Genomic DNA, 15,474 nt, shown 5'->3' on the forward strand with positions numbered 1-15,474 from the left:
GGTAACATCTGGGGGTTGCCATGGCATTTGTAAACTGTCATGGTGCTGGTGGGAGGTTCTTTTAGCATGCAGATACAAGGAGGGCAACAGGAGGTGGCTTTCATCACCATCTTGCTTTTAGCTGGTTTTGGCCAGTTTCTTTGATCAGCTCCTGTTTTGTTCAGCGGGGTCTTTTGAACAGTGCTTGGAAAACAAGTCCTGCTGATCTCCTACCTCAAATGGAATGTGAGGTGACAATAGGGCCAGCAAGCAAAAATAGAAATCTGAGATTGAAGTTTAACAAGAGGCGAGGACTAGAAATGTTCAGTGTTAGTCATGGTTCTTCTCCATGGAAACAGACATGGCAGGGGAAGAGCAGTGGATTGAAGACAACCTTGCCTTGAGGAAGAAGATAACAGAGAAGGAACAACTGGAGAAGTAATAGTAAAAGTGAAAAGAGGAAGGAGAGCTTTAAGAACAAGGTACTTTAAAATGTAAATTTAAAATTTAGTAGCAAAGGAGGGATAAGGATAATACCTGAGAAAAAGGTTACATTTGAAGATTGATGATCTTAGAGAGTAGACTCAGGAGTTTGTTGGGGAAAGGACATTATATGAAGCAGTTAAAGAGGAAGGAATGGGGCTGGGAACAGTGGCTCACACCTGTAATCCCAACACTTTGGAAGGCCAAGGTGTGAGGGTCTTGTGGCCAGGAGTTCAAGAACAGCCTGGGCAACATAGCTAGGTTCCATCTCTACAGAAAACTTTTAAAAATTAGCCAAGTGTGGTAGTGCATACCTGTAGTCCTAGCTACTCAGGAGTAGCTAGGAGGATAGCTTGAGCCCAGGAGTTCAAGGTTGCAGTGAGCTCTGATCGTACCACTGCATTGCAGCCTGGGTGACAGAGCAAGACCTTGTCTGTAAAAAAAAGAAAAAGGAGGAGGAATGAAACCCCAGAGATTTCTTTCTTTCTTTCCCCTCTCTCCCCCATCCCCCTCCTCCCCTCCTCCCTTCCTCCCCTCCTCCTCTCCTCCCCTCTACTCCCCACTCTCCTCTTCCCTCTTATCCCCTTCCTTCCCCTCCCCTCCCCTTCCTTCTCTTTTTTTTTTTTTAGACGGAGTCTTGCTTTGTTGGCCAGGCTGGAGTGCAGTGGCGTGATCTCGGCTCACTGCAAGCTCCACCTCCCGGGTTCATGCCATTCTTCTGCCTCAGCCTCCCGAGTAGCTGGGACTACAGGCGCCTGCCACCATGCCCGGCTAATTTTTTGTATTTTTAGTAGAGATGGGGTTTCCCTGTAGCCAGGATGGTCTCGATCTCCTGACCTTGTGATCTGCCCGCCTCGGCCTCCCAAAGTGCTGGGATTATAGGCGTGAGCCACCATGCCCAGCTTTCCTTCCTTTTTTTGCAGTGGGAGAATGGGTGAGAAATAGCTAGAGAAGGCAGCAAGATTATTGCATATTTTTTCAAGATAAGTTGCAGAAGGAACTAGAGGAAATTATAAGATTAAAATGCTAGAGAAGGAATGGATAAATAACTATGGGTTCATAGTCATTCAGTTATTGATAAGTGTAATTAAGAGATTTTAAAAATCAGTTTACAGATATCCGGATTTAAATAAACATTTATTGTTTAGTGTTATTTGTGATATCACTCTCCTTCATTAATCTGGAGAATTGAAAATTGATTATACTACTTTGCACTTTAATTAGTTGTATATACAAGTAATAGCAATGAAAGTACACTATGAGTGTCTCTCCAGAATTTTTCTTCAAGTAACTTTTTTTTTTTTTTTTTTTTTGCCAATCAGATAATGTAACACAAAACAGAGAGGAAGAAAGAAAGGTTGACAATTCACATATATCTACTTTGGAAAATATTGAAAACTTTAAAGGAGAAAATAAAAATCATCCGTAGCCCTGCTATTTAGTACGTGTTTTTGTTGTTTTACTTTAAGTAACATTTTAGTTTTCTGATTATGAAAGCAGCAGCATCATATACACTGTAGAAAAAATGAAAATACTACATAGAAAGATAGTTGGATTATTTTGAAGTATTGACATTTCGTTACAATTGATACCTTTTTGTTGTTGTTATTGTTTGTTTGTTTGTTTTTGAGACAGAGTCTCGCTCTGTCACCCAGGCTGGAGTGCAGTGGCATGATCTCGGCTCACCGCAACCTCCACTTCCTGGGTTCAAGCAATTCTCCTGCCTCAGCCTCCCGAGTAGCTGGGATTACAGGCGCCTGCCACCACGCCTGGCTAATTTTTGTATTTTCAGTAGAGGTGGGGTTTCCCCATGTTGGTCAGGCTGATCTCGAACTCCTGACCTTGTGATCCACCTGCCTCGGCCTCCCAAAGTGCTGGAATTACGGTGTGAGCCACTGCGCCGGGTGCACCTTGCCGGGCAATACATTGTTAAATCATGTTTCTTTTTTCTTTTTTTTTCTTTCTTTCTTTTTCTTTTTTTTTTTTTTTTTTTGAGACGGAGTCTCGCTTTGTTGCCCAGGTTGGAGTGTAGTGGCGTGATCTTAGCTCACTGCAACCTCCACCTCCCGGGCTCAGGTGATTCTCTTGCCTCAGCCTCCCGAGTAGCTGGGATTACAGGCATGTGCCACTGCGCCTGGCTAATTTTTGTATTTTTAGTAGAGATAGGGTTTTGCCATGTTGGCCAGGCTGGTCTTGAACTCCTGATCTCAAGTGATCCACCCACCTCGGCCTTCCATAGTGTTGGGATTACAGGCTGGAGTGCAGTGGTGTGATTTCGGCTCACTGCAAGCTCCGCCTCCTGGGTTTGCATTGCCCAGCCTAAATCATGTTTCTTGACTGCAAGTGTTAGTGTTTAAACCTTTTTTTTTTTTTTTTTTTTTTAAAGAGATGAGGTCTCACTCTGTCATCCAGGCTATAGTCCAGTGGTACGATCATAGCTCACTGCAGCTTCTGACTCCTGGGCTGAACTGATCCTACCAAGTAACTGGGACTATAGGCAGGAGCCACATTATCCAGCTAAAAAAAGCTGGGACTACAGACCTGCACCACCACACCCAGCTTTTTTTTTTTTTTTTTTTTGACTTTTTGCAGACACAAGGTCTCTATAAGTTGCCCAGCATGGAAATGTTTTTTGTTTGTTTGTTTGTTTTTTTATCAGGTGAGGTCTCATAATTCACTGCAACCTATAATTCCTGGCCTTAAATGATCCTGCTGCCTCAGCCTCCTAAAGTGCTGGGCTTACAGGTATGAGCCACTGGGCTCAACTAGAAATAACTTTTTATTTATTTATTTACTTATTTTTAGAGAGACAGAGTCTTACTCTGTAGCCCAGGCTAGAGTGCAGCAGCACAATAATGGCTCACTACAACCTCTAACTCTTGGCTTCAAGTAATCCTTCTGCCTTGGCCTCCCAAAACGCTGGAATTACAGGCATGAAGCCACAAATGACTTTTTTTTTTTTAGACAGGGTCCCACTGTGTTACCTAGGCTGGAATACAGCAGTGCAGTTACAGCTCACTGCTGCCTCGACCTCCTAGGCTTAAGTGATTCTCCCACCTTAGCCTCCCAAGTAGCTGGAACTACAGGTGTGCACCACCATGCCTGGCTAATTTTTGTATTTTTTGTGGAGACAGCGTTTCACCACATTAGCCAGGCTGGTATCAAACTCCTGAGCTCAAGTGACCTGTCCACCTCAGCCTCCCATGGTGCTGGGATTACAGCCATGAGCCACCATGCCCAGCCCACAAATCACTTTTTAAACAAGCATACCAGAACTTTTAAATCTAAGCAAGTATTGCCCTTCAAAACACAGAAGTTCACTTTGGTAGGCAGAGCCTCTTCCACTGACATTTTTACTACTTAAAAAATATTTGGGATCAGACATGGTGGCTCACAGCTATCCCTGTACATTGGGAGGCTGAGGTGGGAGGATTGCTTAAGGCCAGGAGTTCAAGACCAGACTTGGCAACATAGTGAGACCCCATCTCTACAAAAATAAAATAAAATTAGCTGGGCATGGTGGCAGGAACCTGTAGTCTTAGCTACTTGGGATGCTGAGGTGGAAGGATCACTTGAGCCCAGGAGGTTGAGGCCGCAGTGAGCTGAGATCGCACCACTGCACTCCAGCCTAGGGGACAGAGCAAGACCCTGTCTCAGCAACAACAAAAAATTGGAACTACTTGGCCAGGTGCAGTGGCTTGTGCCTGTAATCCCAGCACTTTGGGAGGCGGAGGTGGGCGGGTCACGTGAGGTCAGGAGTTCGAGACCAGCCTGACCAACATGGAGAAACCCCATCTCTACTAAAAATACAAAATTAGCTGGGCGTGGTGGTGCATGCCTATAATCCCAGCCACTCAGGAGGCTAAGCCAGGAGAATTTCTTGAACTCGGGAGGTGGAGGTTGTGGTGAGCTGAGATCGTGCCATTGCACTCCAGCTTAGGCAACAAGAGTGGAACTCCGTCTCAAGAAAAAAAAAAAAAAATGGAACTACTTTTTAAAACTGTCCCTGCAGGGCTGAGTGCGGTGGCTCATGCCTGTAATCCCAGCACTTTGGGAGGCCTAGAGGGACAGATTACCTGAGGTCAGGAGTTCAAGACCAGCCTGGCCAACATGGTAAAACCATCTCTACTAAAAATAAAAAATCAGCTGGGCGTGGTGACACACGCCTGTAATCCCAGCTACTTGGGAGGCTGAGGCAGGAGAATTGCTTGAGCCTGGGAGACGGAGGTTGCAGTGAGCCAAGATCTTGCCACCGTACTCCAGCCTGGCCCACAGAGCGAGACTCTGTCTGGAAAAAAAAACAAAAAAACTGTGCCTGCAAACACATTATCAGCTGCACCACAAAATCATTTTTCATACTCTATCTGGAGGAAATGTTCCTTTTTTTCTCTCTGATTCTACAATGCTTTTCAATTTAATTCCCCTTCCCAGAGCCCTTTAGGACCCCACCTTCCTTTATAGATATGCTGGATGCTAAAAGACCTCAGAAAGAGAAGCTGAGCAGAATAAGAGAAATAGAGAAAGCAAAACCTTATTCAGAGCATATCTGTAAGTTATTTACTGCCAGCCTAAGAACTGTATGTTGATAACATCAAAATTATTATTTTCTAATTTATATTTATTTGTTTATTTTTTGGAGACAGTGCCTCGCTCTGTCGCCCAGGCTGGAATGCAGTGGTGCAACCTTGGCTCACTGCAACCTCTGCCTCACCGGTTCAGGTGATTCTCATGTCTGTTGAATAGCTGGGATTACAGGCACCTGCCACCATGCCTGGCTAATTTTTTGTATTTTAGTAGAGACGAGGTTTTACCATGTTACCCAGCATGGTCTCGAACTCCTGAGCTCAGGCAATCCGCCCACCTTGGCCTCCCAAAGTGCTAGGACTACAGGTGTGAACCACCATGCCTGGCTGATCATAACATCAAAATTAGCTGAGAACAGTACAAATCAACTAATTATAAGCTAAAATCATGCTACTCACTTTTAGGAGGCAAAGAAAGAAGCATAAGTGGAAATTAGGGTATGTAAGTCAAATTCAGAAGAACAAGTAAAATTCTATTAGAATAAACACCATTAAAGCAGAAGATTGAGCTGGATGGTGTGATGGAAGTAAACTATAACAATGCCAGTGCACTCCAGGCTAGGCGACAGAGTGAGACCCAAGTATAAAGACTGGCTATGTGTTTTGAAAGAAAATGTTCAACTAAGTAATAAACTAGGGAAAAAAATTCAGAAATATAAAAAGTACACAGTGAAAATTTAGGCATCCTTTCACTCTGTACTCTTGCTCCCCAAGTCCTCTTCCCAGGTAACTGTTAAACAATTTTTTGTGTATAGTCCAGGGATTTTCTGTATATATGCAAGCTCTTTCCTTGATAGCCTGATTTCTGATGTTTACTTTTTTTTTTGAGACAGAGTCTCTCTCTGTTGCCCAGGCTGGAGTTCAGTGGTGCGATCTCTGCACACTGCAACCTCTGCCTCCTGGGTTCAAGCAATTCTCCTACCTCAGCATCCCAAGTAGCTGAGATTACAGGTGCCCGCCGCCATGCCTGGCTAATTTTTTGTATTTTTAGTAGAGACGGGGTTTTGCCATGTTGGGCAAGCTGGTCTCGAACTCCTGACCTCAAGTGATCCACCCATCTCAGCCTCCCAAAGTGCTGAGATTACAGGAGTGAGCCACTGCGCCCAGCATTCTTTTTTTGTTTGTTTGTTTTGTTTGAGATGGAGTTTCGCTCTGTTGCCCAGGCTGGAGTGGAGTGGCACTACTATCTTGGCTCACTGCAACGTCTGCCTCCCAGGTTCAAGTGATTCTCCTGCCTCAGCCTCCCAAGTAACTGGGATTACAGGTGCCTGCCACCATGCCTGGCTTATTTTTGTATTTTTTTTACAGCCGAGGTTTTATCATGTTGGCCAGGCTGGTCTCCCAACTCCTGACCTTAAGTGATCTGCCTGCCTCAGCCTTCCAAAGTGCTGAGATTACAGATGTGAGCCACTGCGCCCAGCCTACTTTTAATACTACATGAATATTTCTTTGCGTGTGTGTGTGTGTGTGTGTGACAGTGTGTGACAGTGTCTTGCTCTGACACCCAGGCTGGAGTGCAATGGCATGATCACAGCTCACAGCAGCCTTGAACTCCAGGGCCCAAATGATTCTCCCACCACACCCTCCTAAGTAGCTGGGACCACAGGTGTGTATCACCACACCCAGCTAATTTTAGAGCTCTACATTTTTGTAGAGACAAGGTATCTCCAAATGTTGCCCAGGCTGGTCCCGAACTTCTGGATCCTGGCTCAAGCGATCTTCTTGCCCTGGCCTCCCAAAGTAATGGGATTACAAGTGTGAGCCACCTGGCCTAGCCTAATTTTTTATTTTTATTTTTAGTAGAGACAAAGCCTCGATATGTTGCTCAGACTGGTCTCAAACTCCTGGGTTCCAGTGATCCTACTGCCTCAGCCTCCCAAAGTGCTGGGATTATAGTCATGAGCCACCTCATGACTATAAGCACCTGGCTTTTTTTTTTTTTGCGCAACAGGGTCTTGCTGCATTGTCCAGTCTGGAGTGCAGTGGTGCAATCGTATCTCCCTGTAACCTCAAAATCCTGGCCTCAAGCCATCTTCCCAGCTCAGCTCCCCCAGGTAACTAGGACTACAAGCATGCACCATCACCCCTTTTTTCTCTGTCTTTTTAATGCTGTCCTCACCTACTCCCCCGACAAAGGGAGTGTTTATGAAGTGTTAAGGTGAGAAAGTTGCCTAATGAACTGTAGAACCATATATTTATAATTTTATGGTGACAATTACTCTTCTGCTCTGCCAAACTGATTTACAAAGTCAGGGCACTTTTATGATTATAGTTGATGAAATATGGTGTTAATGGTAATCTATATAAAATGTCATCAGGAATTTCCTCTACAATTACGAGTCTGATTTTTCATAGGAAAAAATGCAAAACTGAAAACATATTAGAAATAAAAAGACCTTAGCAATTACCTAGTTTAACTCCCTGAGTTTACAGATGAGTAAATTGGATCTGAGCTTTGATTTAAGAGAGGAAAATTCCTGTATAGTATATGCTTAATTCATGAAGTTGTCTACCTAAAAAGACTATAATAAGATGCTGAATTCTACAACAGAGTATGATTGAGAATGGTCAAAGTGTGGAGCAATATTTGTGATTCTTCCAGGGAAACCTCAAATGAATTCTGAAGGGGAGATACCTTCACTGCCATCAGGCAGCCAATCTGCAAAACCAGTAAGCCAGCCCAGGAAATCAACCCAGCCAGATGTTTGTGCCCCTCCTCAAGAAAAGCCACTCAGGACTCTGTTTCACCAACCTGAGGAAGAGATAGAAGATGGTGGACTCTTCATTCCAATGGGTAGGCTTTCTTTTTCTTTTTAATTAAATGAAACCTCTTTATTGAAGTATAATATGTAGAAAGCTGCACATGTCCTGAGATATCCTGAATTCACTATATTTTCACAAATTTAATACACCGTTGTAAGCAGGACCCAGATCAAGATAGAGAATGTTATCAATACCCAGAAGTCCATCTTGTCTTCCCTTTCAATTACCCTCTACCCATAGGTTAACCACTATCCTGATGTCTAGCATCATATATTGGTTCAGTTGTATTTTTTTTTTTTTTTTTTTTTTTTTTGAGACGGAGTTTTGTTCTTGTCACCCAGGCTGGAGTACAGGGGCGTGATCTCGGCTCATGGCAACTGCTGCCTCCTGGGTTCAAGCGATTCTTCTGCCTCAGCCTCCGGAGTAGCTGGGATTACAGGTGCCCGCCACCACACCTGGCTTAATTTTTGTATGTTTAGTAGAGACAGGGTTTTGCTATGTTGGCCAGGCTGGTCTGGAACTCCTGACTTCAGGTGATCCACCCACCTTGGCTTCACAAAGTGCTGGGATTACGGGTGTGAGCCACTGCTCCTAGCCAGTTGTTTTGTCTTTTTGTCTTTTATTTGAATGGAATCGTGTGTACATTTTATAACTGCCTTTTTTTTTTTGAAGACAGGGTCTCACTCTGTCACTCAGACTGGAGTGTAGTGGTGCCATCACGGCTCACTGTGGCCTTGACCTCCTGGGTTAAAGTGATCTTTTTGTCTCAGCCCTAAGTAGCTGGGAGTATAAGCGCGTGCCGTCACAGCCAGCTAATTTTTTTTTTCTTTTTTTTTGAGACAGAGTCTCGCTTTGTTGCCCAGGCTGCTGGAATGCAATGGCTTGATCTCAGGTCACTGCAACCTCCGCCTCCCAGGTTCAAGCGATTCTCCCGCCTCGGCATCCCTAGTAGCTGGGATTACAGGCACCCATCATCATGCCCAGCTAATTTTTGTATTTTTTGTAGAGACGGGGTTTCACCATGTTGGCCAGGCTGGTCTTGAACTCCTGACCTCAGGTGATCTGCCTGCCTTGGCTTTCCAAAGTGCTGGGATTACAGGTGTGAGCCACCGCACCCGGCCCAGCCAGCTAATTTTTAAAATTTTTTTGTAGAGACGGAGCCCCACTGTATTGCCCAGGCTGGTCTCAAACTGCTGTGCTCAATTGATCCTCTTGCCTCAGTCTCCCAAAGTGTTGGGATGACAGGCGTGAACCACCGTGCCTGGCATTGTGACTGCGTTTATTCTCTCAATTTTTTTTTTTTTTTTTTTTTTGAGACAGAGTCTTGCTCTGTCACCCAGACTGGAGTGCAGTAGCGCTATCTCGGCTCACTGCAGTGTCTGCCTCCCGGGTTCCAGCAATTCTCCTGCCTCAGCCTCCTGGGTAGCTGAGATTACTGGCATGGCCACCATGCAGGGCTAGTTTTTTTATTTTTAGTAGAGACGGGCTTTCATCATGTTGGCCAGGCTGGTCTCTAACTCCTGACCTCAGGTGATCTGCCCGCCTCGGCCTCCCAACGTGCTAGGATTACAGGCATGAGCCACCGTGCCCGGCCTCAACATTGTTTTATGAAATTCATCCATATTCTTGGATGTACTTGTAGATTGTTCATTTTTATTGCTGTATATCATTCTGTTGTTTGAATATTTTATGTATGTTTTCTTTTCTTTAATTTTTTTTTTAGAGATAGGTACTGCTCTGTCACCCAGGCTGGAAGTTCAGTGCCACGGTCATAGCTCACTGCAACTTGAACTCCTAGGTTCAAGTGATCTTCCCACTTCAGCCTCCCCAGCAACTGGGACTCTAGGTGCACGCCACAATGCCTGGCTAATTTTCATTTTTATTTTATTATTATTATTTTTTTAGAGATGGTTTTCACTATGTTGCCCAGGCTGGTTTTGTATTTCTGGGCTCGAGCAGTCCCTCCTTGATCTTTCAAAGTGCTGGGATTACAAGCATGAGCCTCCTCACCTGGTCTGCTTTACGTTTTCTTTATCCATTCAACTCTTTGTTTTGTTTTTTCTTTTTGCTTCCTTCTGCCCATTGTTACCCATTCAATTCTTCTTTTTTTTGTTTGTTTGTTTGTTTGTTTGTTTGAGACAAACCTTTTTTTTTGAGCCAGAGTCTCACTCTGTCGCCCAGGCTGGAGTGCAATGGTGTGATCTCGGCTCACTGCAACCTCCACCTCCTGGGTTCAGGTGATTCTCCTGCCTCAGTCTCCTGAGTAGCTGGGATTACAGGTGTGCTCCACCACTCCCCCGCTAATTTTTGTATTTTTCGTAGAGATGGGGTTTCATCATGTTGGTCTGGCTGATCTCGAAGTCCTGACCTCATGATCCACCTGCCTCAGCCTCCCGAAGTGCTGGGATTACAGGCATGAGCCACCGTGCCTAGCCTTTTTTTTTTTTTTTTTTTGATGTGAAGTTTTGCTCTTGTCGCCCAGGCTGGAGTGCAATGGTGCAATCTCGGCTCACTGCAACCGCTCCCTCCTGGGTTCAAGCGATTCTCCTGCCTCAGCTTCCCAAGTAGCTGGGACTACAGGCTTGTGCCACCACGGCCGGCTAATTTTTTTTTTTTTTTTAGTAGAGACAGCGTTTCACCATGTTGGTCAGGCTGGTCTTAAACTCCTGACCTCAAATGATCTGCCCGCCTTGGCCTCCCAAAGTGCTGGGTCACAGGTGCAAACCACTGCACCTGGCCCCATTCAATTCTTGATGAGCATTTGGATACTTTTCAGTTGTGGGCTACTGTGAGTGGTGCTGCTGTGAACATTCTATAGATTTTTTGCTGAACATGTGTACTTCTTTTTGGTTGGGTGGAAATGCTAGCTTATAAGGTTAGGCATCCTTAAAATTCTTTTGAAATACTGAATTTTTTATTGTGAAACATAACACAGACACATGACTAAAGACTTCTTTATTTGATTTAGCAAATGGTTTTTGTGTGTGTGTGTGAATCTTGCTCCGTCGCCCAGGCTTGAGTGCAGTGGTGTGATCTCGGCTCACTGCACCCTCCGTCTCCTGGGTTCAAGTGATTCTCCTGTCTCAGCCTCCTGAGTAATTGGGATTACAGGGACAAACCACCATGCCCGGCTAATTTTGTATTTTCAGTAGAGACGAGGTTTCACCATGTTGGCCAGGCTGGTCTTGAACTCCTGACCTCAGGTGACCCACCTGCCTTGGGCTCCCAAGGGGCTGGGATTATAGGTGTGAGCCACTGCATCCAGCCTCACTTTGGCAAATGGTTTTAAAATGGACACCTAATTTTTCTTATTGCATATTCTAGAACTTCATTACTATGTAGATTATAAGTAGTAGTGATAGTCGACATCTGTGTCTTATTTCTGAACAAAATAGGAAAATGTTCAGTATTCCTTCATTATATATGAGGATAGTTATAGGCTTTTCATAGAAATATTTTTTAGGTTAAGGAAATAATTTTCCTAAGTTTTCTGAGTTTTTTCATATATTGAATTTCATCAAATGCTTTTTCCTATCTCTATTAAGATCAGGTTTTTTTCTCTTTCATTTTGTTAATGTAGTAAGTTTCATTAGGTTTAATGAGATATAAAATAAAATGTATCTGATGAGTTTTGAAAAATATGTACAGTTGGGCCAGGCATGGTGGCTCACGCCTGTAATCCCAGCGCTTTGGGAGGCTGATGTGAGTGGATCACCTGAGGTCGGGAGTTTGAGACCAGCATGAGCAACATGGAGAAACCCCGTCTCTACTAAAAATACAAAATTAGCCGGGCGTGGTGGCACGTGCCTGTAATCCCAGCACTTTGGGAGGCTGAGGCAGGCGGATCACCTGAGGTCGGGAGTTCAATACCAGCCTAACCAACATGGAGAAACCCTATCTCTACTAAAAATACAAAATTAGCCAGGCGTGGTGGCACATGCCTGTAATCCCAGCTACTCAGGAGGCTGAGGCAGGAGAATCACTTGAACCCAGGAGGCGGAGGTTGCGGTGAGCCGAGATTGCACCATTGCACTCCAGCCTGGGCAACAAAGAGCGAAAACTCTGTCTCAAAAAAACAAAAGAAAGAAAAATATATACAGTTGTGTTAACTGCTACCACAACCAATGTGGAACATTTCTGTCACCCCAAAAGTTGCCTAATTCCCCTTTGCTATCCCCCTTTCTCAAACATTGGCGACCACTGATTTCTATTTCCATAGTTTTGCATCTTCTATGCAAATGTTCTGTACTGGTTGTACCGTCATATAATATGTGTCCTTTTACATCTGGTTTCTTTCACTTGGCATAATGCTTTTGAGATTTATCCACTTTACTGTTGGCTTTCTGGGCTAACAATGTTCTATACTGGGTATACCGTCATATGTGTCCTCTTACATCTGGTTTCTTTCACTTGGCATAATGCTTTTGAGATTTATCCACTTTACTGTTGGCTTTCTGGGCTAAGTTCCTGGAGCAGCTATTTTGGAATTCTGGTGATGCTCTTGGTTTATTTGCAGAAGAACAAGACAATGAAGAAAGTGAGAAAAGGAGAAAAAAGAAAAAGGGTACCAAGAGGAAACGAGATGGAAGGGGTCAAGAAGGGACCTTGACATATGACGTGAAACTGGACGACATGCTTGACCGTACCTTAGAGGATGGTGCCAAGCAGCACAATCTAACAGCGGTCAATGTCCGAAACATCCTTCATGTGAGTAAGACTGGGGCAGCTATGTAAATGGAAGGGAACTTTTTCATGGAAAGCATATAAAAATGTTCAGCAAATTCTTGACTCTTGATATGTGAATTACCAATTTTGTGGGTTACCTGTGACAGAACATTTTATGTTTTTACATGGTTAAGATAGCTTTCTCCATGCACTCAGTACAAGTTTGAAATGTGAACACATGTTAAAGAAGAATTTAATTGGAAAGTTAAACTGTTCCTGTTTCCTTCCACTGATTTTCATATTTACTGTATTGTTTAGCAGATTCAATGTTGATAATGTTCATAGTGGGTTTACTCTTTGTGGGTCGATATGTCTAAAAAGATGCCTGGTTAATAGTTTATTGCACTTTGTACATATGTAAATACTTTTCTTGATATGTAGCAACACAGCTATTTGCAGAGCCTTTGCTCTTTGTTACTTTCTCTTAAGCATATAGTTACTTACCTCACGATCTCCATTTATGTGAGCCATTCCTGTTCCTAGTAGCAGCTAATGAGATTGGTTCATTTGCTGCTACATTGTTTGAAACTGTGTGGTTCTGGCCAAAATTTACTTCTGCCTTCTTTGCTTTCAGTTGCCTTGCTTTACCCCAGTCTGATGCTATTCGAGTATATGGTTCTCATTTGTCCTGTACATAGGTCTAACAGTTACATGGAGAGGTGAGTATTGTCTAGGTGACAAACCCTTGTTGCATAAAGTGAAATTTCATCTTTCTCCAGGAAGTAATCACAAATGAACACGTGGTAGCTATGATGAAAGCAGCCATCAGTGAGACGGAAGATATGCCAATGTTTGTGAGTAGTTGATTATCACTCTTTTAATGTCTTGGAACAGAGTTATCTGTAAACTGGCTAAGGGTAGGAGGTCACTTAGGAGTTTGTAAACAGTTTGGCAGCTGGGGTTAAAGTTAGCATCTCAAAACATAAGAATTACGTGGTAATTTTTACTTATTTTATTTGTTATTTTTTAATTATTATTATTATTTTATTATTTTTTTTTTTTTTGAGACGGAGTCTCACTCTGTCGCCCAGGCTGGAGTGCAGTGGCGTGATCTCGGCTCGCTGCAAGCTCCGCCTCCCGGGTTCAGGCCATTGTCCTGCCTCAGCCTCCTGAGTAGCTGGGACTACAGGCGCCTGCAACCACGCCCGGCTAATTTTTTGTATTTTTAGTAGAGACGGGGTTTCACCACGTTAGCCAGGACAGTCTCGATCTCCTGACCTTGTGATCCGCCCACCTCGGCCTCCCAAAGTGCTGGGATTACAGGCGTGAGCCACCGCGCCCGGCCTCGTTATTTTATTATTATTATTTTTTTAGAGACAGGGTCTTGTTCTGTCACCAAGGCTGGACTCAAACTCCTAAGCTGGGCTCGGCGATCCTCCCAGTTCAGCCTCTTGAGTAGCTGGGACTACAGGAGCATGCGACTATGCCCAGCTAATTTAAAACAATTTTTTTTGTAGGGGGGTGTCTCACTATGTTGCTCAGGCTGGTCTCAAACTCCTGGCCTTAAGCCATCCTCCCACCTTGGCCCTGGCCTTAAGCCATCCTCCCACCTTGGCCCCTAAAATGCTAGGATTATAGGCACGAGCCACCTCACTGAGCTGTGATTTTTATTGAGTATTTCCTTTCTGTTTTTTTTCTCCTTAGGAGCCTAAAATGACACGCTCTAAACTGAAGGAAGTAGTGGAAAAAGGAGTGGTAAGTATTCTGTTTTTTTGTTTGTTGGTTTTTTTTAGCTTGGTAAATAGGATCTAATTCACCCATAGGGAAAAATATAGGAAAGATTGTGGTCTGAATTTGCCTCTTTAAAGAAATGTTTATAAAAGACAGTAGAATTGTTTGTACATGATCATAAGCTATAATGATCATAGTTTATTTTAGTAGATATGAAGCGTTGCTTTTTGGAATTCCTAGATAGATAACCATTTGGAATGGTTGAAATCAATGGGTGAGACCAGTTTTTCTATTTATTTTACAACACATGTTGCAAAGTGTTTGGTATTTTTCATAGTGTGTTCCAGGGGCCAGTTGCATAAAAATCACTTTGGTGTGGGATCCCTCAGGCATGCTTATTAAAAATGCATACTTTTGGCTGGGTGTAGTGGCTCATGCCTGTAATCTCAGCACTTTGGTAGGCTGAGGCAGGTGGATCACTTGAAGTCAGGAGTTCGAGACCAGCCTGGCCAACATAGTGAAACTCTGTCTCTACTAAAAATAGAAAAATTAACTGGGCGTGGTGGTGTGTGCCTATAATCCCAGCTGCTTGGGAGGCTGAGGCACAAGAATCACTTGAACCTGGGAGGCGGAGGTTGCAATGAGTGGAGATTGCACCACTGCACTACAGCCTGGGCAACGGAGTGAGACTGTCTCAAAAAAACAAAAACAAACAAACAAACAAAATCTCCATACTTTTGGGCCCACCCCAGACCTGAGAATCAGGATCCATGTGCAGGGCCTTGGAATATGCATTGGCAAAAACACAACAGTTAATTTTTTTGAATACTAAAGTGTTGAGAACCACTTGAAGACATCTGAAGTATTCTGGTGCAGCAAGCTCTTTGGTGCTTGGAGCTATGCTATATCCTTCTTAATAAGCACTTGACTAGTTTATGCTTACAAGGCAGGTAATAGTCATGAGGGAGTTCATTTTATTTCTGATAGTAAGGAAGATTTGCCTTACAGACCGAAAATATGTATCATAGGTTTTATCTGTCCTGGTTTTATTCCTTGGAGACTGATAGAAGAAACAGGTCTAGGCTGGGCGTGGTGGCTCATGCCTATAATCCCAGCACTTTGGGAGGTGGAGGTAGGAAGATTGCTTGAAGCCAGGAGTTCAAGACCAGCCTGGGCAACATAATGAGACCTTGTCTAGAAAAAAAAGCAAGAAAAGAAATTGGTGTATTCTTCCACATTACTTTTCCTACAGTTGAGGAAAACTAGTATG

General features: G+C 43.8%; 1 protein-coding gene across 10 annotated transcripts in view; it reads left to right on the top strand.

The window, feature by feature from the left end:
- The window catches only part of GON4L (gon-4 like), a 108,862-nt gene that overhangs the window by 22,650 nt on the left and 70,738 nt on the right, over positions 1-15,474 (top strand). For 6 of the 10 annotated variants that reach the window (XM_054458410.2, XM_054458404.2, XM_063655840.1 and 3 more), the window contains exons 3-6: positions 7,648-7,839; positions 12,325-12,515; positions 13,253-13,327; positions 14,178-14,228. In XM_054458410.2, the coding sequence (XP_054314385.1) occupies positions 7,648-7,839; positions 12,325-12,515; positions 13,253-13,327; positions 14,178-14,228 (509 nt within the window). Of the gene's footprint in view, positions 1-338; positions 462-1,784; positions 1,904-6,996; positions 7,100-7,647; positions 7,840-12,324; positions 12,516-13,252; positions 13,328-14,177; positions 14,229-15,474 lie in introns of all 10 variants that reach the window. The other 4 variants (XM_054458452.2, XM_063655908.1, XM_063655972.1 and 1 more) reach the window with 4 other exon arrangements.

This window comes from Pongo pygmaeus, chromosome 1 (genome assembly GCF_028885625.2).
Source record: "Pongo pygmaeus isolate AG05252 chromosome 1, NHGRI_mPonPyg2-v2.0_pri, whole genome shotgun sequence".
NCBI lineage: Eukaryota > Metazoa > Chordata > Mammalia > Primates > Hominidae > Pongo > Pongo pygmaeus.